This window comes from Atractosteus spatula, chromosome 7, assembly GCF_055471065.1.
Source record: "Atractosteus spatula isolate fAtrSpa1 chromosome 7, fAtrSpa1.hap1, whole genome shotgun sequence".
Lineage (NCBI taxonomy): Eukaryota > Metazoa > Chordata > Actinopteri > Semionotiformes > Lepisosteidae > Atractosteus > Atractosteus spatula.
In genome coordinates, this window is record NC_142712.1 from 56589525 (window position 1) to 56617082 (window position 27558).

The 27558-nt window shown below is 40.4% G+C and overlaps 1 protein-coding gene across 1 annotated transcript in view; it reads right to left on the reverse strand.

Moving 5' to 3' along the window:
• The window catches only part of mctp2a (multiple C2 domains, transmembrane 2a), a 78536-nt gene that overhangs the window by 40396 nt on the left and 10582 nt on the right, over window positions 1–27558 (reverse strand). The window contains exons 2-8 of the mRNA XM_088921565.1: window positions 21389–21946; window positions 14703–14762; window positions 12372–12477; window positions 2645–2787; window positions 1993–2069; window positions 1469–1583; window positions 1238–1273 (exon numbers count right to left, since the gene is read on the reverse strand). Coding sequence (XP_088777691.1) covers window positions 1238–1273; window positions 1469–1583; window positions 1993–2069; window positions 2645–2787; window positions 12372–12477; window positions 14703–14762; window positions 21389–21874 — 1023 coding nt within the window. The 5' untranslated portion in view covers window positions 21875–21946. The remainder of the gene's footprint in view (window positions 1–1237; window positions 1274–1468; window positions 1584–1992; window positions 2070–2644; window positions 2788–12371; window positions 12478–14702; window positions 14763–21388; window positions 21947–27558) is intronic.

Here is a 27558-nt window from a genome sequence, read left to right on the forward strand (position 1 = left end):
AAGACTCTCTCAAACCCTCAGCGTGGGGTTCAGCGAACTATAACTAAATTTGCAAACAAAAAAAATCAGACCAATCTAAGGCACTTTGATTTTTTATCACCATTTTTACACAGCTATTAAAATAAACTAAAGACTAAAAACATAACTTTTTACAGTGGTTTTCCATTATTTACCTTTTTAAATGCATTTTATTGGTGCACAAAGTTTTGCATCAATTTGCTATTCCGTTATTCATTGAGCACCATTGAACTACTGCCCCCTTGTGCTGAGAAACATTATTACAAATGGAAGTACAGTAGTTGCATCAAGCCGACTTTCTTCTAAACGAAATAAATCGTGACATTAGATTTTTATATAACATTGAAATGTTTCCAAACATTATGTTACACTTTCAGTCATATTCACTTAAAATCAATCATTGTAAATGTGATATACAGTATGATGTGAACTTTATTTTCTCAAAGCCAGCTATAACTATATATTCTCCATCTCCATAAGCAGAGTTAAGAACAAGAGGAGCAAGAGGAACAAGAGGAGCCATCCCACACTTTCAGCCCATCTGGCATTTAGTAGCTAATCGCTCCCAGTATCTTATTCAGCTGTCTCTTGAAAGAAGCCAGAGTATCAGCTTCAACAACATGGCTGGGCAGCCTGTTCCACACTCTCATGCACCCGGGAGGGAAAGGGAGCCCCCTGTTCTCGGTTTCAAACGCTTTTCCACGTGCAGTAGTTCCCACTTGTGACCTCCGGTGTGCGCATCACCGTCGGTTGTTCAGAAACCTGCTGGGCTGACTCTGTCGATGCCTTGGGGGTATAGGAATACTTCTATTTGGTTCCATTGCAATCTTCTCTGTTCAAGACTATAAAGGTGCAGCTCTTCCAGCCTGTCAGTGTAGGCACTTGCTTAAGCCCCCAAATGTCTCTGGTTCCTCCTCACTGGACTAGTTCCAGGGCAGTAATATCTTTTTCTTTAACATGGTGACCAAAATGTACTTGATATTCTACAAGAGGCCTTACGAGTCCAGGAATACAATTTTAAAATAACATCAATTGATTTAAATGCTTTTAACTAGTGTATGTATCCTAAAATTAGTATTTTCTTTTAAATGCTTCTTCACACTATCTACGTGACGTTTTAACATAAACACCCAAGTGTTTTTCATAGGTCTCTTGTAGCTCAGATTTATAGTTTCTGTTTTTGCATTGGCCTGGTTCTGATTCACTGACCATTACGTACCCTCATGCTGCCTCGCTTTCTTCTGGGAGGCCACCTCTGCACCACGACAAGGAGGGCGCAGAGAGAGAGAGAAGAAAAAGACAGCATAAATATATAGTTATTTTGTTTTTATCACACTGAATCAATCATTTTTCTTCTGACAGTCTTCCAGTTTAGAATCTGCACCTGGTCATCTCTCCTTTAGAGTAAACACACCCAGCTGTGTGGCTGTGATGCTTGACATGCTCTTACCAAATTCCTCTTACTCTCCCCGTCTCTGAGCGCCAGACACACATCCAACACGATAACTCCCATGTCATCCTCTAGGCTGTTGGGATCACTCAGGGGAAGAACCTTCTCATAATGTCTGAAAGGAAGTAAGCAAGGAAACTGTCTCATGAGGTTGTTTCTCTGGGCTTCTAATATTAAAGGGCGAAGAATTGGGAGTCTAGAAGTCTGATTTTCAGTCAACTTTTTAACGATGTCGACAGTGGTAAGATAAAAATGCACAATGTTCTACAGGATATAAATACGCTTCAGCTACAACCTAAACTAAATCATTTCTGCTATAAAAGGAAAACTTTGAAATCATGACAATTTTCCAAAGTGCAATAAGCTGGCCAGGACCCCAACAGAACATGTGCTATGAAGTGTTTTTACTTTTGAAAGATACACTAAAGATTTTGGGCACACCGCAAATTCCTGCTGAGCTGCTACAAAACGCCTGCCCAGAAGTGAACAAACTCTGCTCAAGTTTTAAATCTACCAGAACACACCTGTCAAGTTCAAGTTCGCTCAGCAACACACTGGCGGAGCCCATGAAGTCGTCCATGGTCAGGTCCCGATCATAGACCTAGAGAGAGCACAAGAATAATCTCGGGTCCAAGCACCTTTTCAGAACAGATTACGGAAAATGCTTCAACTACTTCCTCATCCAAATAATTCACTGCTGCAATTCCCTAACTGGGATGGCCAGTACTGGAACTGGGGAGCTGTGAGCTTGCTTCTTTTTTGCATCCAAGACTATAATTTATTAGCAATGGCATTACGGCCTTAACTGATGAACGAGGCCACTTGAAGACAATTAAATGAGCATGGGATGCATCTTCTCCCGACTGTCGGTTCTTGGCTTTTGCCCATAGAACCCTGGCTGGGGTGCCTGCAGTAATGTCAACAAGACACATGCCGCTCCTGTGATCGGTGCCAACTCTCCTGTAACTTTCAGTAAGTTCCACAAAGAAGGAGCTGCTCTTCCAGGCGGCTGTGTCGGAGGAGTGAGTCTCCTTACCACATTAAAATGACCACACCTTACTCAGGGTAAACCACACATTTCTGCTCCTGTAAAAAGCTTATATGGCTTTGTTTTCACTTCCCAGTTAGAGGGGCAAACCAAGACACCCTCCCAACATCTAAAGCACCAGCGCTTACCTTGATATAGAGTTTCTGCTCCAAGCACCGCAGAGGCAAAGAAAAGGATTCATTCCACACTGGATTGAGGTTTTTGTACATAACTTTACTCTTGTAAAAAGTCTTGCCTTCCATTTTAAACTTGACGTAGGGGTCACTGGTACCTACAGTATATAAAACAGGAAGAACGAAACATCAGGAAACAAGCTTCAGTAGAGGAACAACAGTGAAGTTCCAATGGCATAAAAGACACGTGCCCTCTTGAAACACTGATTGAGTTTTAATAATAATGATGCAGTATTGAAATAAGCAACTGAGTAATTGAGCATTAGCCTCTGAAGAGGCATGCTCTTCTCTGTAATGGGCAACATCTATACCCTAGCAAACAACAGCAGCACTACAGCATGAGGCAAACACAAAGAATTAAACGGATCTTTTCTAACCAGCAGAAAGTCTGAAACAAGACATTTTACTCTACAGCGCCCACCTGCTGGTTAAAACAAGGACTGCTCTCTATGCAGAATAGAAGATCACTACTGGAAGGTGAGATTCTGCTGCCATCTCTGCTGCTGAGTGCGGGAGTAGCTCACTCAGTGGAAAAAAGAAACAGTAGTGGGTTAATTATTTGGAAAGAGCAGAACAGTTGCCAATCACAGACAAGCAGAAAACCAAGGCAGGGAAACCATGAGCAACTGGTGTTAATCTCTAAAGCCTGTTAAGAGGACCTGCTTTCACTGGGGGTCTAGTTTTTGTGTCCTCTATGGCATGCAGATCGGCACAAAAGAGGGAATAAGCACTGCTTCATTCATGCAGGCAGATAAAAGGGTGGTGGAAAAAAAATAAAAAATGCAGGGAGGCCAAAATCAGATCACAAAAGCTCTGTGGGGACCAGCTGTCAGGGCTGTCAGCACCCCCATCCCAAATAATCATCTCAGAAAAGTGGCCAGTGCCCTCCGCAGCTCCGCCCTAGCAGGGTGCGACAAGGAAACCTCCAAGCTCCTTGACAGGAAGAGAATGTCTGAGCCGCTCTGCGGGTGAAGGAGAGCCTGGCGTGACCAAGAACGTTAACGCCTTGAATTAACTGGAAAAGGCAGAGTGAAGGATGGGGGGTCAGGAAAGGGCCCTTTCGGAACGCAGAACGGTGGAGAGTGTCAGGCTTTGGCACAGCATTAATTGTTGGACATATAATTGAGACGCAGGAAGCATGAGGGGATAGCAGAAGCATTCTGTCAGGAAAAGTAACATCTTAACTACTGGGGGAGCTGGGCATCGGGAGGAGGCCTATTTAAGGAAGATAAAGCAGCACTGTACACATGCCAGTCAACAGAAACATGCCTGCATCTTAGATTTCAAAGACAGGAGTCTTTAAACTAGTTTCCATGCACAAAGGGAAGTTATCAAGATAAATTGGATTGCTTTTCTTTTTAAGCAAACCCCTAAACCGTTTGGCAATGAAGGATGAGGACTCGTTCCTTCAATTCATTTTGAATTCAAAGCCTAAGCCTTAATAAACAAAACACAGGACTGCAAAATTTTGCAAAATACAGAATGCAAAATACAGAATTTGGCTTGTTTTATGAATAATTTTAAACACCCTGAAAATAAAAACTTCAGGAAAAAGTCTGATGTAAAAAAGTGACTTCATGATGTATCCAGCTGACATCCTTTATGGTGTACAGTACATTGTAAGCAAAGATTCATACAAAGCTCACACAGTATTCAACAAATAAACACAGACATATAGTTTTATTGTGTCTGTAAATAAAACCGAAAAGACAGCCCTTAGTTGTCATTCAATCTGTAGCTTAGCTTGATTTCAGCCCCTCAAATTCAGGTTTTCAGGAGTAATGATCCAGATAACGGTTCCACACCATGTTATTTGTGTTATTGCTAAACATCTAACTGACCTCAATGTTGTTTTAAAATTCCTGTGATCTTGGGACACACACAGAAAATGCTTGTAATTTTTGTTACAGAACAGGATATGCAATTAGAGTAAATTGGATCTTCTTCAATCTACAACGCAAAACAGTTCAGCCACTTGCTCGAGTAACAGTATTTGCTGTGTTAGGACGCACAGACTTACTAATGACCGATTCTTGTTTTACATGCAGGCCAAAAAACACACACACCAGAAAAAAAGATGTATTAAATGGTGCATTACTGGTCTCCCTCTGCAGCAATTAACAGGTATAGATTAAGATAACGTTCTGGGCCAGTTCTTTTTCGAAATCCACATGCAATTGCATTTCAATAACTGGAAATAATAAAGGATTGTTTTAGAAAAGACTTAGATGTCACACTCTTTTACACTCTTTAGCAGGTTTTTACTCCAACTAAAGAGGCTTATTTTGCGATTTCACACAGGGATCGAATGGAAAAAAAAATGGCTAAAAACACAAATTCAACTGTGTTCAACAGTTCAACTGGAACTGTTTTCAGTTCCAACATAATTGTCACATTGAATGGGTTTTAAGCCTGTTCCCGAACAACTTTAAAGGCCTGTAAAGAGAGTGCGATAAAATATGTAAGCATAATGCACGTGCAGAGCAGAGGAAATGGACTGTGTTTGGAGCTGTAGCCATTACGTCATCATCTCAAGTCAAGGTCAGGTGGTTGCAGCACAGACCAAATTCATGGGGTCTACTAGATAAAACTACTAGAGAAATCACGAACAGACATTTATTAAACACTTAAGGTTTTGATGCCTCCATCACGACTGGAGTTACAGTTTAAATATTAAGTTCCTAGATTGACACTCTAATTTGAGAAGACGTCGGAAGGGGCTTCCACTCCGTAAATGCCACATGTTAGTACAAAGTTCATATTGTAGCACGCAATCTGACCACTAGAGGCCAGTAAATGTACACCCAACAGACACCTATTTGAAAACTTTTTAAAAATGTATTTTAATAAAGGAAAAGGAGCAGGCTACATATCTTAACTTAGATTTCAGATTCTCTTTCAGAAATGTTGGAGTCAGGTGTGAATGAAAACTGTAAAACTACATTATCAGGTTAGGGTTACTACATTATCAAGTATTAAAATCTAAAGGCTTGTTCAGTTTAGTTTTATTCTCAATATTTGCTCTTAACAGACAATTGTGCTCAGCCTATTAAAAACACCAAAGAGCCAGCCTTTCATTTAATACACAAAACATTCATGCTTACGTTCAGCTCATAATCTGGTTATGTGGTTACAAAGTGTCTCTACATCACTCATCCAATTACTACAAATTTATTTGGCTGGTGCTATTTATCCAAAGCGACTGTGTTTTTACTGACACAATTACCTCATTCAGGGGTACAACAGCGGTGTCACACCAGGGATATGAACTCCACAAGCACAAGTCATCTATACTGAGACTCTTAACAGCCAAGTAATTCTGAATAATTTGTACATAATACAGCAAATATATTGATGAGTTATTGGGTTACACAAAAACCATCAAACTGCACATCTCAGCAGCAGCATGTGAGCAGCAAGAGCTTTTTTGTGAAAAGAACAGCTTTAAGAAGCTGCACACGGTTATTTGGAGTTAGTGGTTAACACATCTGCGAACAGTTAAAGAAAGACGCATCACACAGCCACTACTGAAAATAGTACTGAAAAATACATCAATGTGATGTGTGCATTGGACAGGCTAAACAGCATATTTCCAGTCTTCAACAGAGTACAGCATGAGGTGAGCTGATCCCAGCACTCAAAAACCTCAACAGCGTCAACCCAGTGGTGTTAGTTTAAGGTGAGACAGTGGAGAAAAGTAGGTACTTTTGTACCAAAAAAGGGTTGTAGAGGTATGGAACAAGCTAGTCAAATTTGTTGGCGAGGCCGATATCCTGCTTTAAAGAACTGGCTTGATGATGATCAATCAATTAGCTAACTCTCAGACAGGCTCGAGGGGCTAAATGGCCTCTTCTCATTTCAAACCTTTCTTAGGTTCAAGCCTGTACTGACAAAACTCTTCACAATTCATCACTGAACTTGCCAGCTTGGCAATCACCAACAGATGGCAGCATTGGTCCTTTAGAACAGTGGTTCCCAACCTTTTTTGTCTTATGTACCACCACAGCCCTTTCAATATGGCTCATGTACCCCCTCATCCACACCAAACCAGTATGATCCTAAATTTGTTCATTTAAACTTATATTTAACTGGATATTATTCAACATTACTAATAATATTATTGAACTGGATATCATTATAATGATTCACTTTCAACCAAAAGACCAATTATTGATACTGTGGGTGAAAAAACAAGAGTCAGATTCACAAAGCAGATTCATCTCCCTTTAATGAGACGCCTGAGCTTGTTTGTCTTTCAAACGTTTTGACAGTTGGTTGGACAGTTTGGACACATGTGCTTTCACAATTTTCACTACAGCAGCTCTTTCTGTGTCAGTGGTAAGATGGGCGTCAAGCAATGGGAAACAGCTCTCATCTCTGTCCTCACACTTCCTCTCCCACAGGGGTGTCTGCCGCTGTAGATGGGCTGACTTCATGGGCCTGTTCGTTAGCACTTCACCACAGAAAAAACACAGTGGCTGCGGTGGTCCGCGGCCGTACATGTAAAGCCATACAAAACACACTGATCTTGGAACTGGCAATGTTTGGGCTTTGTCTCCTTTTTCTTTTTTTCCGGTAGGTTCACCTAAGTTTGAATTCGTACCGTTACTGCCACTTGGAGTGGCAGCAGCCGGACGTTTCAACCACTTACCCATTAGCTCTCTACTTGTGCTCGCTAGCTTTCTCGTGCCATGCAATAACGCAGGGATGATTATTGTGATAAATAGGCTACGCTAGACATCAACATCTCACCAATTTAATCTATTTCTACTTTTATTTGTTCCTAATCACAATTATGCTGATCGAGAGTGAAACAGTATTTGACATATTTTTTAAAATGTCAAGTAGCAATTTCTATTTTGTAAATTAAATTTAATCCACAATCTTCCCGCGTACCCCCTGGAAACTGCTCACGTACCTCTGGGGTACGAGTACCCCCGGTTGGGAATCACTGCTTTAGAAGACAAGCAGAGTAGATCACTGCTCTCTCGGTTTTACACTCCCGCTTAGCTGACAACTAAGGGTTTACAAAGTGGAACCAGGAAATTAAAAATTATTAAAAGAAAAGTCTAAACTATTTGTTGTAGATTTCTTTCCGAATGGCAGGAGACAACAGCCAAAGACTTAAGCTTTGACTTTTAGTACATCCAAAAGAAGGCTGATACAGACTAAAACTTCAGCTATAATGAATACTGTCTCAGCAGAGCTCTGTGCCTCACAGCTCCCGATCCTGCTTGTCCTACTCGTGTGCTCTAGACTCAAGGACTAGGACTGGAACTTTTTTGCCAAGTGAATAAAAAAACCTCACACAAACTAGAGAGTCAGACTCAATTTCTGCAGGGCTTAAGAGTCTTCTAGCTTTCTTTTCAGAAAAACCCTCATTTATTAATAATACTTAATAATATCTAATATATATATAGGACTTTAGGATTTTATAGCTTTTTACATATAGGTAGGGACTCATGACTTGGTCATTAAAGATGCTACAGCACTATTCATAAGGGAAGGGGTGCTAACCCCAGTGTCAAGGCTCAGTTCTACACTGGGCTTGAACAGCCTGGTTTCCCTCATGTCACCCATGGGATTAAACTGGTGAAGCAGTTTCTCAGTGCTCCCCCAATCTGCTGTGTCGTGGTGAAGCTGCTGTCCATCACCCAGGTGTGACCCCTGTAATAAAGGGTGGAGCACTTGAACAAAACGTTTGGTACTGTTTCTATGCTGGTGAATTAACTTATATACAATAACCAGATGCACGAAATGTTTTGCAATGTTGGCAAAACAGACAAACCAGCGTTCTGAAACTCTCAAGGTCCAGCAACTGGGAAAGGACAAGCAGAAACAAGGTCGCAATTCAGTCAGGAAACTGCTGAGCGGTAACAGGGTCAGCACAGCATAATTCAATCACCCAGGGTCAAACACAAAACGTTAAGCATAAATCTGTCTCATAATGGCCATAATGGTTGTTTCCTAATTGAGGAAAAACTACTTAGATCACTCCAATTGTCTATTCATACAAAGCTTTGTATTCACAGGCATAAAATTAAATATTTTCTGCACAAAAGACCTCTATTTACAGCTCTAATGTGCCTCCACCAGTTAAACAAACTTTGATTTTCCTTTATTTTCATTTAAAATGTAGGCATGTGAGTGATCCTTTAATGGTTGTTGACTAATCAAACATTATTCTGCTCTGCCAGCCTGCAGGAAGCAGGCTATTGGCCTACACTAAATTAGTTTGACTTATTATTGACTTTTAGTTTGTTAATAAATAACTCCAATTTCAGAAAACTGTCAACAAAACTAATAAGCTATTAGTTCGAAATGAACAGAGGCAGGGGGGGGACAATCAGCTTGTCAATCACTTTGGGAGGGTCAATTTAAACCTACAGTGGTATGAAAAAGTGTTTGCCCCCTTCCTGATTTCTTATTTTTTTGCATGTTTGTCACACTGAAATGTTTTCTCTTGTGTGGCTAGAGAAATTGAACTCAGCTTTCCAAAGATGTGATAAACCACAGTTGATTTATGTTTTAACAGGGGGGGGCAATCACTTTTTCACACAGGGCCATGTAGGTTTGGATTTTTTTTTCCCTTAATAATAAAAACCTTCATTTAAAAACTGCATTTTGTGTTTACTTGTGTTATCTTTGTCTAATATTTCAATTTGTTTGATGATCTGAAACATTTCAGTGTGACAAACATGCAAAAAAATAAGAAATCAGGAAGGGGGCAAACACTTTTTCACACCACTGTATTTGCACAAGGTGTTTCCCCACAGGAAGACTATTGCATACTGAAAAAAATCCAGTTTAATAAACTGAGTACATACTGTACATGCACAAACACAAGGCTTTTCTTTGAGATCAAAGACACCATAGAGAGTTCATCACAGCAACAGCCCTAATGTACAGTATATTAGTACGTCCAATAAGACTGTATAGGACATTGCACAGGACTTCCTAAACAGACTGAGGAGTTTCTTCTGATGATCAGTAAACCACTGATCTCATTAGGGCTGCATTTTCATGGAATTAATATGCCAAGTCATTTAGGGATGGTTGTGGCTTTTATAATAGGGTCAATAGGGAACAAGTAAAGGTTTATTCCATTCTGAAAAGAGAAGAAAAGAAACAACGTTTCAGCTGTGGGGCTCTCTTCAGGTATGAGATAGACAAAATCGCAAGACTTGGTTAATAAGTGCTCCCAGTTGTGGGACCAACACCCACATGAATAATGACGGGCTTAATCAGGCCAGAAGAGAGACAAAGGTATTTTAAAGCTACCAAGTAATGGACTCATTAGATAATTTGATAACCACATTATATCCCACTCTAAATTAGATTACTTCCTGTTATTTCTTTATGGCAATCCACGATCTTGCTGTTTTTTTAGTTCTTTCCAGACGAAGGTGTGTTCTCGGTGGAGAAACAAGTATTCATGTCAAAATTAATACTCCAGGTAAGATAAAGCTTTAGTAATTCATGCCAGCCTCTGGATTTGTTTCACAGGAGTGGTCAGGCATTGACAGCTTATTTTTGCATTTTATTAAAACCACACAACCCAACAACAGCAAACCCCAAAAAGGCATCAAGCAGCTCAGGCCGACAAACAAGGGGTGGCGTTCCACTCTTCAAAGAGTACACTCATGGTTTGACCTATTTATGCACAAAAGGAAAACATAAAATGTACACAAAAGCACACAAAGCTTTGTAGCTTTTTTCCTGTTTTTTTTTCTTTTTGGAACTCAATTTGACACTGTTGTTCTATAACAAATAAGTAGGCTCTTGGTACTTTTGGCTAGTTTTCACTTGCTCTGTAAACATGAATAACAGCCAAGATAACATCTCCCTGTCCCAGATCAGTGTCAGATATTAAAACAGATAAGTGGATTAAGGAGCTATAAAGACTACCAAAGACCACTCACTTTGTATTCACAGTATAAATGAGGGTTAGAAATTGCTGTAATGTGCTTTTCTAAATCAAGGAGAATTAGATGGAACTATACACAGATACTGTTGATACTGCAAGAGTTTAATTTTTTGTTATTTGTTATTTTCCTACATCCTAACTATGGAGTCACTCATTTGTTTAAAGACTAAGGCTCGACACTACAGCTCTCCTCCCAGCACAAACCACACGCCTCCAGCAACACCTGCACTGCCAGGCCATCCACAAGCACACAGCCTGAAGCCAAGCGGCAGGGGCAAGTGTCTGTAGGTTCACAGGTGCGTCGTGCACCAAAAGGTTTTCTGCTCGGAGAATCAAGGAAACCCCTGACAGCCTCACTCTGCTGCAGGATTCCCAGCCACAGCTGCAGGATTCCCAGCCACAGCTGCCTTACTGGCATTCCAGCTGTCTGGCTGGATTGCAGGACTCGAGTGGTCTTACCAGTTGAGCCACTCAGCAGACCTACATTTCAAAATTGAAGGAATGCACATACCTACTATACAGGTGCTGCCACTCTATGTTTAATACAAGCAGGGAAACCTGCTCTTGCCCTGACGCAAACCTTGTGTTTCCTAGGGTGCAATTCATTTTCATTGTGACATTGACAGCATTCCTCAGATGTACTTTAGCTTTGAGTTTGTACTTTGACAACCTTATTAAAAAATCTCATTCCTCGGATTTTTCAAATTCATCTGTGAATTTTCCAGCCTAAAGCACAAATTAATTAGAACTCACTAATTTGACAGATCTTTGCCAAACTGTTTAATGTATTTTCAGTCATTTGAATTCTATTTTTTGTCTTAATACTGTGTAGAATTTTTTCTGCATTACATTCCTGTAGCTTTAAACAGTACTATATTGATGACCCAGAAATAGCCTTAATTATATCTATAAGCATCTATAAACTGTCATCAATTAATTCCATTTAAGATTTGGTAAACACATGAACATGTGTACAGTAGATGCAAACAGTTTAGATACAGGCCATCACCAATTACTTCCAATAGCTCAGTGTGATTTTTGCATGGCTTGTCAGCTTTAATCTCACTTTGCACCAAGTGATTGCAAAAAGGACCAATGCAGCTTGATAGCAAAAAAATAAGAACTCTCTGCATATAGTGCCAAAGGCAACAATAAATGGTCTTCAATTTGTTGATAAGTTGCTGCCTACAACAGGTTTCATAACCAGCCTGTTTTACCAAACTAGAAAACTCAGAAAGTTTCTGTTTGCATTGTCAGAAGGAAACATGAGGCTCCAAAGTATGTGAATGGAGTCCAGTTTCAACCCAGTCATACAACCATGGATAGAAAAGAAAAATGAGTCATCTAGTGCCGTGACATGAACATAACAGAACTGTGCATAGTAACTTTACATATTTAACGTGCGTAATCATTAGAGTTTTTACATAATCATTGTTTGCTGGGTATCAGATTACAATCTAAACACAAACATTACCTAACCTGGCGCATCTGTGAAACCTAAGATGGTGTATAGTGTTACATTAAGATCTAAAACACTTAAGAGAAAAAGTTTACAATAAAGCAAGATTCTGAAAAAGTAATGGAGTTTCACACTATATCTCACTCAAGATCAATGACAGGAAATACAAAATAGAATAAGTGACTCATTTTCAGTGTCATCTTGCCTAACATGAACTCATGGAGCTAATCTCAATCCTTCTCTTGCCCACTGGATTTTCCTGCCCTGACTTTTGGAAGATGAAGGTCTTTCCTTACCAGAGCGATCCCTGATCACCAGATTTCTTCCTTCTTTCAGATTGATGCTCAGGAGATACCCCTTCTGAGGCTGTGCAGAATTAGCCTCGCCGCCTTCTTCAACCATCTGTGACCACAGAAGAAAAGTTAAGAAATTCCGTTTGCTCCTTTCTGTCCCTTTGGCCAGTGCCCACTTCGTGATTAAAAGCTTGAAAAAAGATTTGCCATGGCTAGAATTCTAAAAGCACACTGCCAGCAGCTGTATCAGCCTGCAACTCCCAGCTCGCAGCCCACTGGAGCTCAGCAGGAGTGAGCCTGGCCAGTACCTGGATGGGAGACCTCCTGGGAAAGCTAAGGTTGCTGCTGGAAGAGGTGTTAATGGGGCCAGTAGGGGGCGCTCACCCTGTGGTCTGTGTGGGTCCTAATGACCCAGTATAGTGACGGAGACACTATACTGTAAAAAGTCACCGTCCTTCAAATGAGACGTAAAAATGAAGTCCTGATTTTCTGTGGTCATTACAAATCCCAGGGTGTTTCTCAAAAAGAGTAGGGGTGTAACACTGGTGTCATGGCCCATTAGCCTTTACCAATCATGGTAAATCCTAATTATCCCCATCTCTGAACTGGCTTCATTACTCTGTTCTCCTCCCCACTGAGAGCTGGTGTGTGGGGAGTGTACTGGTGCACTACGGCTGCTGTTGCATCATCCAGGTGGGGCTGCACACTGGGGGTGGTGGAGGGGATCCCTTTTACTTGTAAAGCACTTTGAGTGGAGTGTCCAGAAAAATGCTACATAAAAGTAAGGAAATATTATTTATTATTATTAAATTCACAACATACAAAGGGTTAGTTATGACCAGGAAAAAGTTCAAGGCATAACAAAATAGTGAGCTATGAGACTACTATATAATACATATAAAATTCAACATGTAAATTTCCTCCGTGTACTTTGAGCAGTTTTATCAAATATATAGCCAAAAGGGACACAGCTGCACTCAGATCTAGGTAGCTGTGATCTCCAATTCCAATGAAAACAAACATTAATATTTTTTAAGGGTTTCCACATGAGCTGAATGATCCAGTCCTCTGAATTTCTGTATCACATGCAGAGATGCCCTTGGCAGTCCATGTGAAGGGCAAAACTAAGAGTTCAAGGGTCTCTCGGTATGCATTCTGCATAAACAGATATGGTTCTTTAACTGGCCAAGAAAAGTTGAATAAGTCTCATGCAAAAATACAGAGGATAAAATCTAATGAAGTTTCAACAAACAGAAGATGTACTATACATCTGAGAACATTCATCCCTTTCACGTCAGCTCTACTAAATACATTTGTCATGCAATATGCAATATTTCCTGTTTTGGAAAAAACAATATCTTCCAGCACCAATCCCAATGTTCTTGTAATCATAATTTGCTTTCAGGAAAAATGCCAAGGTCCTTTATTGCAACTGGACTGTAACCGAATATCTCTTTCATGCCTTTGAAATGTAACCAGGCCCCAGAGGAAATCAGAGTAAATGATGTGAAATAAGGGTGTGTTCTAGGCAAAAAACACTGAAAAAGCAGAGATCACAGAAGCTTGTTAATCAGCTTTCATCCTTGTGAATTACTACAATTTCCCTTCCCAAAAAAAGAGTTTTTAGGCTAGCTAATGATAACCGCCATTTACTTCAGTTACACTGCAATATGCAGTAACATCAAACCAACTTACGAACTGTTACCTTCTAATGCCTCAAAGATAACTTCTGGTAGAGACAAGGACAGTTCGGTCTCAGAGTACATTATTTTAAAACAGGAGAAAATGTCAGGCTCACTCTTACTAACATGATGAATTTTATATGGTTCACAACATGTGAGATATTCAATGCTCCATGAACAGTTACAGATATAAGCTGTTTGGCCATGGAGCTGGTTCAATTAAACAAATACAACTTTATAAGACTTCTCAGCAATAACACAGAATATGCACAATATACTGTATGTTCATCCTGATTCAGAAGGATGGTAAAAGACCAAGAAGGACATGGTCACAATGAGCAGAGGTACACTGTACCAGCGAGAGTGGCAGCATGATGTGCTGCTCTCAGGCCAACAGATGACCTGAAGACCTTTCAGAACCAGCTGTGGTGCGTCACTACACTATATGGTTCGGTATGGGGTCTCTGATCAACAGCTGTCAAGTCGCACAGCCTGGTTTCAGACTGGTGATCTCCAGGTTCAAGGGCTTAATGCTGCAGCTGACAAGCTAACCCTGGATCCCGACCCACACTCCCCATAACCCACGTTGGAATATCTCACAAACACACAGTTTCATCGGAAAACTGGTTAGATATTTACAAAATATACTCACGTTATTTTCTTCAGCACACTGTGCCGTCTGGCTGTCAAATTCATTGCCAACACTATCCTCCTGTTAAAAAAATAATTAACATTTACAAAACACATTCTGTATAATCTGCAAAAAACACTAAAATCAAACAAATGGCGCTGTGTCCGACTTGAGGTTTCTTCTTTCCTGACTGTAAATCAAATTAGACTACAAAATTACTCACGTTTTGCTTTTGCATTTTAAACAATTTAGCCTATTTTCTAATAAGAGACTAATCTTATGTAGCTATCATCAATATCATAATGTAGCCAAGACACTCAAGAGTTTCTGTTTATGTAAAACTCACTCTTAATCTTATTTCTAATTATTTTACAGTTTGTACTTCCAATGACCTTGATTTCAGGAAGGAGCCACATTGCATATAAGTAGTCTTTAAAGATCGATTTGAGCTTCTCAGAATACATTTTTAAACAAAAACAGTCCTAAAACAAGACCAAAGCATGTTATCTTCTAGCAGTGAAGAATTGGTGTCTGAAGCTGTATACGTCTGTGTCCTGAATGGCAGATCAAGCCGTTTTTAATGCCTGAGGTAAATTTCCATCACTGTAGGGGGGAATGCACCCTAATCCAGCAACAGTGTGTTTCCAAAGCCAAAGAATTCCTTTTTTTAAATATTTTTGCTTGCACAAACAAAAGCTGAAAGCTGGGCGGTACAGAAATGAAACTGTGGAACATTCTGGAAAGGAGAACTGGAAGCATTTCCCTGAGATATAGAGTTTTGGAATTCCTCCTTAACTTCAATGTAAATAACTTGTTTTTTATATTGACAAAGGAGCCTCAAGTTACACCAAGTCTCCTTTCTTCTATGAAGCTGCAAATGCAAATACAGTATTGTCCCCGGGTATCTGAAATAAGATGATTTATTAGATGCAAGATTAAGATGAATGAACCTATTTAAGATACAAGATTCACATAATATACAGGTCTGTAGCTCTCCACATGTGCAGGAGATATAGACTTTATGTTGGGACCCTTACTCACAAGAACAACCTAACTGCAACTCGAGTCTTCATACAATTTAAAGGGGGGATTATTGACAAAGACTTGCAAATCTCTAAATATTGATTATATTTAAGGAATCATGTGGTGAATAATTTTGTTCCAGACAGAGGGGTAGTGATCATGTCATCTTGATAGAGCAAAGCAAACTGGGAGATTTTTAAACCACCCACAGTTTTCCGTTGGCCACTTTTACCACAAAAGGGAAAATATTGGTACTTCAAATCATTAGGTAGGTTGTGGCTTTTACTCAATGCCTGTAAAATACAGCGTAGATTTGGTGGGGGTGGGGTATCTTCTGCTCATCTATAGCTACACTTCAAGGAACATATCGACTATATATTATAGCTCTGTCACTTGTTGTTATAAGACTTGTTTCTAGATACAAGATAAATTAAATTACTTGTTTTCAAAAGCAAAACAAAAACTTTAATCTAAATCAGATGTAATACGTTGATGGTGATAAGGGAAGTGTCCCTGCCCAGATAAAGTGCTGCAAGGCTAATTTTTATACTTTGCATGGCACATACTGTAGATCATCACTAATGTGAGTGTCTTCAAATGTCATGAGAAAGCTGTCTGCTGACAGATCTTAAAAAGCACACCGTGCCAAGTGAAAACAGTGAAAACTCTAAGACTGCATAGCGTGCAGAAGAAAACAAACAAGCCCATGACTGATTGTGATGTAACACGGGTATAAAAGCTCGAGCTGAAGGTTTCTGTGCTCATGGGGGCAGGACCATCTAGCAGGAAGTTCCACAGCTGTGTGTCAGTAAAACAAGGCAGTTCCTCGAGGCCCCGTTTCCCTCTTTCAGGGATTTGTTTGACTCCTGCAGCTCAAAATATATAATACTACAATTCACGCTGGGACATCAACGCACTGAAGTTTTCAGTGTAATTTAGATATCAATATCTTTTGAACATTGCCGCGGTTCATAAACAAGAGCTGGGCTTTCGTATTTCCTCTGCCACAAATAAGTTATGTAAACTAAGCACGCACATCAGCACCATGGATTCTTAATCATGCACAAACGCTGCTGCTCACCACGTTACTAAACGCCACTAAAAGCAATCCAATTCACAAGTCTAAATCCATAATGGCACTCTCCTGTATGACTTATTTACATTACAGTGAGCAGTACATAACACAGCACAGACACCTTTAATGCACATTGTCTGAATGCTTGAACTGGGGGAGTGTGTGGAGGTTGTGGCAACCTAGATGCCTCTTAAAAACTGTGCTCCTTTTAAATTTAGTAGATCATTTGTACACACCGCACTTGAGCTACAATGCTATACAGGTGTAAACCCACTGAAGCTAAGCAGGTGTGGGCCTGGTCAGTACCTGGATGGGAGACCTCCTGGGAAAAACTAAGGTTGCTGCTGGAAGAGGTGTTAGTGGGGCCAGCAGGGGGCGCTCACCCTGCGATTCATGTGGGTCCTAATGCCCCAGTATAGTGACGGGGACACTATACTGTAAACAGGCGCCGTCCTTCGGATGAGACGTAAAACCGAGGTCCTGACTCCCTGTTGTCATTAAAAATCCCAGGGCGTTTTTCGAAAAGAGTAGGGGTGTAACCCCGGCGTCCTGGCCAAATTTCCCATTGGCCCTTACCGATCATGGCCTCCTAATAATCCCCCTCTATGAATTGGCTTCATCACTCTGCTCTCCTCCCCACTGAGAGCTGGTGTGTGGTGAGCGTTCTGGCGCACTATGGCTGCCGTCGCATCATCCAGGTGGGGTTGCACATTGGTGGTGGTGGAGGGGAGTCCCCATTACCTGTAAAGCGCTTTGAGTGGAGTGTCCAAAAAAGCGCTATATAAGTGTAAGCAATTATTATTATTATTATTATTAAACCCAGCGCCCAGCGAGCACGTTCCCAGCAGGTGTTATTCAGGAACTGATGTCCTTCAAAAAAATGATTTAGGAAATTCTGGGGTTAGAGATTAAACAACAGTTTGACTGTCATTCCCATGCTCTTCTCTATACGGGGAAAAGCAGTACCCTTGGATAATGACTACTCACTCCGAAGTGGGCTACACTGCGACCAGACAGATCTGCAGCGGCAGTGAGCTCTGAAACAATATCCAAAACTGACTCATACAGTACATTCCCCGAGTCTCAATAACTAAGGGGCACGTCATATTACATTTTCAGATGCAGGAAGTTTAATTTTCACTTTGTTATTGTTATGCACGCATACACATCCTATTTGCTGAAGGAGATAAAGGGTACTAAATACATATTTATATATGTTTTTCTTGGCAGACGCTCTCTGTTGGGCAACTATGAACTCTCATTAGATCACAGACAGCAGTGAGATAAGATATCCCTCAAAGGAAGTACAGTGACGTGACTTTAAAAGACTGTACTGCTCATCCCTACAATGCAATACCACAGTATACTCTTGTGGCATGGAATAATAAGTAAAAGGCTAGTACAGCCACATTTTGCTCCAGGGATAATGCCTGTCGGACCTGGACCTGGAGTTAAATACAGAAACCTCTTCAAACACAGGCAGCTTGATCACCGTTTTATCACTGTTTGATCACTGCATGACTTCTCCTTGGCATTCACCCAGGGATGATACTGGTGAGGTCTGCCACTGTTCAAAACCTGTTAAGCAAGGTAAACCCAGTTTGCAGTATGAGGCACAGTGGGAAAAGAACCAAACGGTGGTTTAATGACTATCACAGTTTGTGCAGAAGTTCCATTTCACCTGTATATTGTAATACAATCAATGTAATAGTTCAAGTAGGTAGAAAGACAGGGCAGCCAGCAAAGATTAAATAGGGAGGCTGCTTCAGAGAACATGTTAGGGCTGTGAAGATTAAAGATTTCTCCAAGCCCATAGTTTCTCATCTCACCTCAGACGGCCATGCCCACACTGATCTCTCCATCTGCGTTCTCAAAGAAGGGTTTCTTAATTCCCATAGCAGAAAGACATCAGAAACAAAACTCATCCTGAAACTTGGTTCACACCTCCCCCTTCTCTCGATGACAGACTTTTTGTGTAATCGTCTCTATTCACATGCAGGTTTCGACCTCTCACCTTTCTCCACTGCGCACTTCCTGAGTGGCCTCTCTGCCTCTCCCCTCCCCCCCCTCCTCCACTTTTCCAACTTTTGTTCTCCTGTGCTATTTACTCTTTGCCGTCTACCCTGTCTTTCTCACACCTGAGGAACGCTTCCCAGTCAAGACTTTGTGTTTCCTTTCTTTTCAGCATGGAATAAACCCGTTACCTGCTCCTAATCAATGTAATGTAATTGTCATGTACTGTATTACCATAATTGTATTGCCATCAGTACAGTATTTACTAAGCTTGGAATCAGTCGGTCTAACAGTTCTTGGGTAAATGTTTAGCCAAGCAGGTGATGACCAGGTACAGCTGTATGAGCCAGAGAGAAACCTGCAAAATGTACGTCTGAAGCAGGTTAGAGTCTCAAGGAATCTGCCAATTATTCAATAGGAGCAAACACATTTTGGCCAGTGAGTACTTTATAGGTCCTGGTGTTGGAAAAAAAAAAAGCTTGTAAAGGATAACAAACACCTCCTGCAAACAAACTGAAAAAAATGAATGGATTTCTAAGGCTTTTGGAAGTGACAACTGAAGCATTTTTAAGAATCCAGATACAATGGGTAACACCTGGCTGTTGACAACATTTCCCATTCTTGGGAGTTTCAAAGCCAGGAGATGTTTGCTGAGATGTAGGGGGATCTGAGATCAGTGATCAAAGCAATTGTGAACTTTACCTCCATTTACTTTAGTTAATTCCAACTTCTTGGTAAATCATTAAGAGTCATCAACAGTGCAGGAACACAGCATAAACACAGGCAGGTAAGGAGAAAGGGGGAGAGAAGAGAGAAAGACAAAAGGTCTTGTCCAGATCACCCATAAAGACCAGACTAGAGTTAGGTACTTGAGATTGACATTCTGTTATTTTTAGGAAACTTTGATTCCCCATGGAAAGAATCTCTCAGTTAAAACAGTCTTTCCTGGTTAGTGGGTGAAGAGGGAAAAGAGAATAGGGAGATAGTTTCCTATTCATTTTGTAGTGCCCAGGTTTACAGAGAGAAAGATTTAACTGTAAGTTGTATTCTGTGTATTTCAGAAGGCAGGTTTCTCTCTCTTGTTGGCCCATGTAGATGTGATGTAAAAGAGTTAAATACCCGGTAACAGTCTGGGGCTTCTGGGTTTTTGTTGGTAGATCAAGACGTCTGGGACACCTTGTTTGTGAATGTGTAAATAGCTTAACTTGTGTGCTGAATGTTTTATGCTGCGTGTTGTTTAGCATATATTATTAATGAAAAAAATTAATGTAAAATTATAACACTTTTCATCAAAGCTGTGCCAAAGAACAAAGAACTCAGAACTCAGGTGCCTCTATAATTATACCATTTAGGTATATTCTTGGCAATATCATTTACAAGTTGGGGGTTATGATTAATTGATTTAATTATTGATTACCCCACTCAATTATTTATGATATTCACTATTTTCATAACCCCAATTTGTAACAAAATATAATTCCCTAATCATAATGGGCCATAACAATATTTAGATTAACACATCTGCTGTAAATCCAGGTTAACATGCGGTGCTCATGATGCACAACTGCTATAAAGCCCTATGCATTACAATTCCTGGGTCAGAAAGGCTTTGCAAACACATCTAGATAGAACAGAACATCCTTTGGCACAAACGATGGATTTTGGGGTTTATCATGTTGGACAGGTTCAATGCCAGATGTTTAACCTTCACAATGCATGATAGAGCTGTATTTGCAAGGGCACTGCATTCCCATGGAACATTCAGATAATGAATGGAACCAGGTCCAGTGCGTGATGCTGAGAAATGGGATTCCAGTGTATGCAAGAGATTAAGTAACAAAACCTCAGAGCTTGTTCCTTCCCCACCAAGCTCTTTTTTTAGTTGCATAATTCATGAGGAAACTGACAAAAAAAATGAAATATAAAATCAGGAAGGACTGCACTAACCTCATTCTAACCAAACATTTGTCAAAGACTGGAATTCTCAGCTTGGTAGACCACATAATTTTCCTGTACTATCCACTGAAAAACAGATAAAGCAAATAAGCTAAAAGAAAGGTTACTGTGCTTCTAGTTTAGTGAGATTAGGTGACATTATGAGACAGTAACTACCTGATATGTAAATGATTTCCTTGAATGTAGCACTGTTTTCCTAACTTTTTAATTTTCTTGTTCATATTTGTAGCGTGGTGAGAGGCAAACCTTGTGTGCACACAGAAGATTTGCAATAGCACTGGTTTGAGTCTGAACCTTCAAGAGTCTCCTCCAGGTAAGCCCCCTCAAAATAATCCCAGCTGCTTTTAAAACCTTTTCACGTAGGGTTTAAGACTGAACTGTGGATTACACAAAATAATTAATCCTAGGTGAATAGGAAAGAAGGTATTTTATGATTTTTCCCCCTTACTAGAAAACAACACTCGAGATTGACACAGAAAGCTAACATGGTCCTGCTCATCCTTATCAACTGGTGACATGTCCTTCACACAAGCAGCACACTGAAAGAAGAACGGCCCTGTCATGACTGTTTTCCACGCTTCACGGAAAGTCTGAATTCTACGCAATCTCAATCAAAATGAAAAATGAAAGCGATTCCGACCTCTGTTACTGCTATGGCGGGCACTGCTGAGCCCCGTGGCAGGGCAGGTCCTGTAGTGTCGCTGTCCTTGAAGTCCATGTCCTCAAATGTGTAGGACAAGCCGTCCTCCTCGGCTATCGTCAGTCTGTCCTGCATGGACTCCGTGGAGGCCCAGGTCCTCATTTCCGCCGGCACGGCCAGCTTGTGGGCCACAGCAGCGGCGGCGCTGTCGTCGTCAGTCAGGGCCTTATCCAGCCCGAGGGAGTGGCAGCTGTAGAAAGGGCTGTCGGGGCCCGACAGCTGGAGACCTGCGGGCCCATCTCTTTCAGAGAACAAGCTCTGCGCGGCCGGCAGGTCCGGCACCGAGGCACTCTTTCTCCGGTCCAGAACCCGCTTCTTCCGGACCTGCAGCTTGGAGGCGTGCTTCTTGCCCTTCACGATGTTGGAGAAGAGAGGTTTCGCCTTCTGGCAGAAAGCGCTCCACGCGGTAGTCTTGCTGGACTCCATCGCGGAGAGGGGACAGTGAAAGTGCTTTGATGACCGTCAAAACGTTTTCGTGCTGGACTCGCTTAAGAAACACTGCAGGGATGGAAAAGAAAAATACCAGGATTTATACACATCTTTGTGCCCAGTGAAGATATTTATGCTGCTTCTGAGTTACAAGTTGGCTGTTTTGTTTAACATGGCTAGAAAATCTGGAGGACTAAAAAGGCATTTCTCCTACAATTAAATTGCAAACGTTACATTCTCAACAACTCAAGGCAATAAAACTGAATGGCTACAAGAATAAATTAGATTTATATGCATTTAGATTTGTAGTTAATATACTGTGAGTCAGCTTTTTAGAACTGAGCTTTTAATTCACTGGAAAAGAGAATCTTTTCTCATTTTCCCTACAAACATGAAGTGAAAATCAAACATTATTAGAAACACAGAGCTGAACAAAGATCAGTGAATTTGTACGTAAGGAGACCAAATGAAATTGTGACATTAACGAGTAGTTACTACTGTATGATAGAACACACTATGAATGAGCTAACTGTAACAGATGTTACAGGATTTAGCAGTGCCTTCCATCCTACTTCAGTTCAGTTACTAACTTTTGTGGTTTCAAGAACTCTTCATCGTGGCTTTAATGGCAACTGCTAAAATATTTGGGGTTGATTGGCATTTTCTGTGGCCCAGCACTATGGAAAAGAAATGCACTAAGGCTATGTATTATATTCAATATTGAGATTGAAACAACACAGGGCATGTGGGACTGTGATCTGTGGAGCTTGACGCACATGGAGTAACAGTGCACACCTTGTGTGTTCTCACTGCTCTGCTGTTTTCACTCTTCAGAAGCATGTTAGCCCAAGGCTTTCCAATCCTGGTTCTCGTGGCCCTGGTGTCCGCTGCTTTTATTTCCAGATTTTTCTATGGAAATTTAAATGTTTAAACTCCCAGAGCTGAAAACATTTTGACTGGCGAGTTTCTTCTTAAATCTGTTCAATTGAATAGCCCAGATGGAACTAAAACTAAAACCAGCAGACACAGGGACTGACAGGGTTCGGAAACCTTCTGTCAATCAATATATCAAAACAACCATGTGACCGACCTCTCACTGCATTGCCTTGTAACAGAAACCACTATTTCTAATAAGCTGCAAAGGAGCAAGTAAAGATTTTTTCCATGCTTTAAAGAAAAGACACAAAGTTTCAGCTGTGGAGCCTTCTTCAGGTGTCAAGCCTACGCATGCTGACACTTTGTTACTGAGGAGAGTAGCAGAATACACACTACAACAAGCAAATAAGACATAAGGCTGGCAGCCAAAAATAAATTAATCAATGTGCTGCAACCAAAATTTCAAGCATCATTTGAAGCATACTGTAATGATAACGTTTCTGAAATATATGGGAAACAAAAAACCTTTAAGACTTGAGGGCAGAGCAATAGCGATGCTTGTGAAGGAGAAAAAGAGAAAAGACGTACATGCCTCATGTTTGTTCAGTCTGTTGCTCTCTGTTAGATATACAGCCTACATGTATGAAATAGTAACAAGATATGCACACCAACTTCAAAACGACTGGGCTGCATAAAAAGTTTTGTGAAAAAAAATGAAGCTTTTCAAGCACTCCACCCTTTCTCAAACATGACCAGAGTTCAAATATTGAAATCCTGCAAGGTATTGACACAGCCCAGTGTCACAGAGAAACACAGAGAGGCACAGCTGTGCGTGATGTGCCACCCTGTCGCTCTGTCGAGACAAACGAAATGGGATCCTTCCAGAAACAACGCAACTAATAACCAAATGAGGAAGACAGGCACAATGGCCTTGTCTGCTTTAACATTCCTCACATTGTTCTGAGTTCATAACGCACTGCTACACTGGAAAGAAATTCATCGGTGCTACGCACTAAATTGTTGACGGAGATAAACACAGGCGTAATGTCCCTAACAAAAGACAACCTTTGTCTCGCTTATGACAGGTGTCTTCCGACCAAGCACGTGCTAGTCAGGTAACAGCAGCAAGCGACTCAAAACTGGGGCTCTGACATTAGACGCTCATTTGCATTCTCACATTCCTAGCTTTGTACACACAGTGTTTCAAGATCTCCTTCTGAAATAAAAACCAGTTCATTAATCCATTCATTCATGTCACCTTGGGACAGGTTCTCATTTCACAAGGAGAACAATCCTTTCCAGAACCTTGAATCTGTGTCAGCCAAATGATCATGTAGGCCTCAGACACAAACATATCCAAAGATAAAACACCTTTTCAGAAAAAGATCAAGATAAAATATTTTAATCCTTCTTCTGAATCTAGATCATTTTCAAAATTGTTTATTAATATATATATGAAGTATTAAAAAAAACTCATTCAGCCCTATAAGGGCTCATTTGAAACAATGTCTTTATTAATGTTTTTAAAGAGCCATATTCAGGTCTTTAATCGTGTTCCCCACCTCTGAACGTCCCAGATACCATTTCTGATGTAGTGAGGAATGAGGAACAGGTAAAAACAGCAACAGCCTCAAAGAAAAAGAAAACATGTTTGAGCACCTAAGTAATAAACAAATTGTACACCGTTAAACACCCCTGTAAAAAACAAATAACATGATGACTAACACCAGCAATGTAGACACTGAATGGTCTCTAAAGTTTAAGCAAGTAACTACAACGGCTATTTCTTCATTGTCATGACCAAAATCTCCATAAAAGTGACAGGACTTGCATTAGCAGCGAGATTAATTTAGAAGGGTGTCATTAGTGATTTCATTGCAATAATTAAACCAATGAATCACACCTATTTTGCTTACAAAGGCAAAGGTAAAAAGTCCTACAGTTCAGATATAAATGAAAAAACTGACACATACAAGGATGGATCTTTAGCTGCTAAGGAATCTGACTCACAAATGCTGTGCTGATAAAATACAGCACATACTCATGCCAAGAGAAAATGAAATTACTGCATTGAGAAAAGACCTATATTACAAATATTAGGGATAATCACAGCATAAAACTAATCTATGGACTTTATTTTTTACAGATGCCACCATTAAGTGGTATAGCTCACTCCAAAAACAGCCAAATTTACCCTTGACAATTTTATAAATGTCTAAAACGTGGACCCACAGAGTCTGACAGAGGCTCATCTGTTTCCTGTCTTACAAGACTACTGAAAAAAAAAGAAAGCCCACCATTTGACTTTTGTAACTAAACTAGCAACCGACACTGATGACTTTTGTTCCTAAATGACTGAACAGATAACTCCCTATCACCTTATCAAAACCTAAATCTCTTTCAGGGAATTTATTATTACTGAAAACTGTAATAAAAAGGCAGCAACACAGTAGTCCTACAGTATATCAGCGCTCACACCAATGAATTTAAACAAAATGTAATTTAATTTGGATGATAACTTCTGTCTTCCCCTCACAATGTTATAATTGTTTCCAGCCATTCTCCAGAGCTATCATTCACACCTTTGTGGAAAAAAAGAAAAGCTGACAAGAGATTGTTCTGCTTTTTTTACAATCAGTTACTGAAAGATTAACTAAAAACACTTGGCAGTCACTGGGATGCCCGCAAAAAAAAATTGCGTCATGGTACGAAAACAGCCTTTCAAAGACTACTGCACATGTAGGCAACACCAACTTTTTTATTCAAATGTAGGAGCAATTTCCTTAATTGAGACTGATAAAAGTGGATGAATATATTGCTGAATTCAAATGTCTCTTGGTAAGATGTGCTAACAAAAAACAGATAAGAAAACAAGAATAACCTGTCCTCATGTTTTAAGATGTGAAGAATGGAGAGGCAGCTGCAGTGCTAGCGTGAATGATGAAAACGAGCACTGATCTTTTTTATATGGAGGAAGGAAAGCAGTTCAGTCCGATACTGAGCTCCTTAATTTTAACCAGAAGGTCTGCAGTACTTACTTAAGTCTGGCGGCACCATGGCTTTAGAAGAGACTGTTATTGTTTCAATTTGTTCACACTGAGCCGTGGAAATACCCTAGCGATACTTGTTCGTGCATTGATAAATAAACCTTGATTGATTGTAAGACTGCAAAGGCAAAGTTTTCATAAGGTTGGCAAAGAGATATTCTAAACTGCTATGACTGACAAAGAACTGGAATATTCATACCCAGCTTCTTTAAATCATTACTTCAGATAAGGCAATAACAGTTTTAGTGTACAGACATCAGTCAGTGAGACTGGCAAAGCACATGAGGAGGGCAGCAATAAAATGTACAACTTCAAAGCAGACTTCATTCATATCCTGTGTACATGACACCAGTTGCTGGTTTTGCCTGGTTCAAAACAGCTTTGGGGTTACCTTATAAGCCGAGCTGGAGTTATTAGTATTGAGTATTAGCACAGGAAAACCTCAACAAATCTGTGGAAAGATCATTTACTGTGGCATCCAACTGCACCAGAACAAAAATACTACATAAATGCATGGGCACATGAATCATTCAGAGTGATAGAGCAGTACCGCAGCTTGAAAAATGAAGACTTACAGTAATTTCTATTCTCTGGACTTTTCGATAGCTCTTCCTCCCAGAAGGTAAGCTCCATACAAGCAACCCATCACGTCCATTACAGTGGACATAGTGTAAAGCAGTAGCAGACAAGGCTTTTCCCCATATGCCCTACCTGTTCTGCAAATGTTTGCTCAAAGCCGTCTCTTTCTTATCCATGCAAAGGTGAGTTAAAAACTAGAATGCCTTCAGCAAGATAAGGATGTTTAATTTAAGATGCATTTGTTTTTCTCAATAAAAAACCTACTGGGACAGTCAGGTCAGAGGTCTGTATGCATTTGGATAAGAGCAAGAGTAGTATTTGAGGTAAGCCATGTTGCTAAACTAACAGGAAGTTGCCATATTTCACAGAGCTTGTATACATACTCAAATCCTTATTTAAGCATGCTTAAATATGGAGGGATTTTTCTTCGTGAGCCTTAGGCTAAAGTCCAGTGCTGTGAAAGGCAATGGGGCAGGATGTTTTCTGATATCAAAATGCTCATCAGATATTAAAGGGAGCTCTAAAGGCTGTGATAGGGGTCAATCTATTTCAAAGCAAATGTGAATAATTTCATGTCCCAATTTTACTCTAGTCCTCATAGAGGAAAATATATCACCTTCCCTGCCTGCAGGAGATTTCAGAATCAAAAAGAATATCAGTCACCTCAATTACAGAGCACAAATTTGTATCACCTGGGCTGCTCACACAGAATTCCAGCAATATCTCACCCAGGCGTGGACTGCACTTCTGTGGTGGATCTTTGCTATTATTTGGGATAGAAAGTGCCACTGTAAATGCTTGGAACTCTTATTTGTTAAAATCTTTGTAAACAGCAAAGGTTGCAAAAGAGGGCAATGAAAAAACAGAGCAGATCATGACTTGCATATACAGCACACCAGTGTGCTGCCAAAGCACAGTATTCTCGGAAATTATCTTAATTCCTCACTTACTGTAAAAAGAACCTGTTGGCAATTCCCCTAAGAGAATTCCACAGACATTTGCACCAAGCCTGCTACCTCTCCCACAACAGGAAATCCATTACAAACGATCCAAGGCTAAATAGCCCTTACTGACCTGAAGTGAACCAGGGTACACCAGACATTTAAATTAATTTTCCACCTACTTCCTATTTGCTCTAAATACTCAGAAGTGGACCACAGTGTTTTATCAAAGCCTATC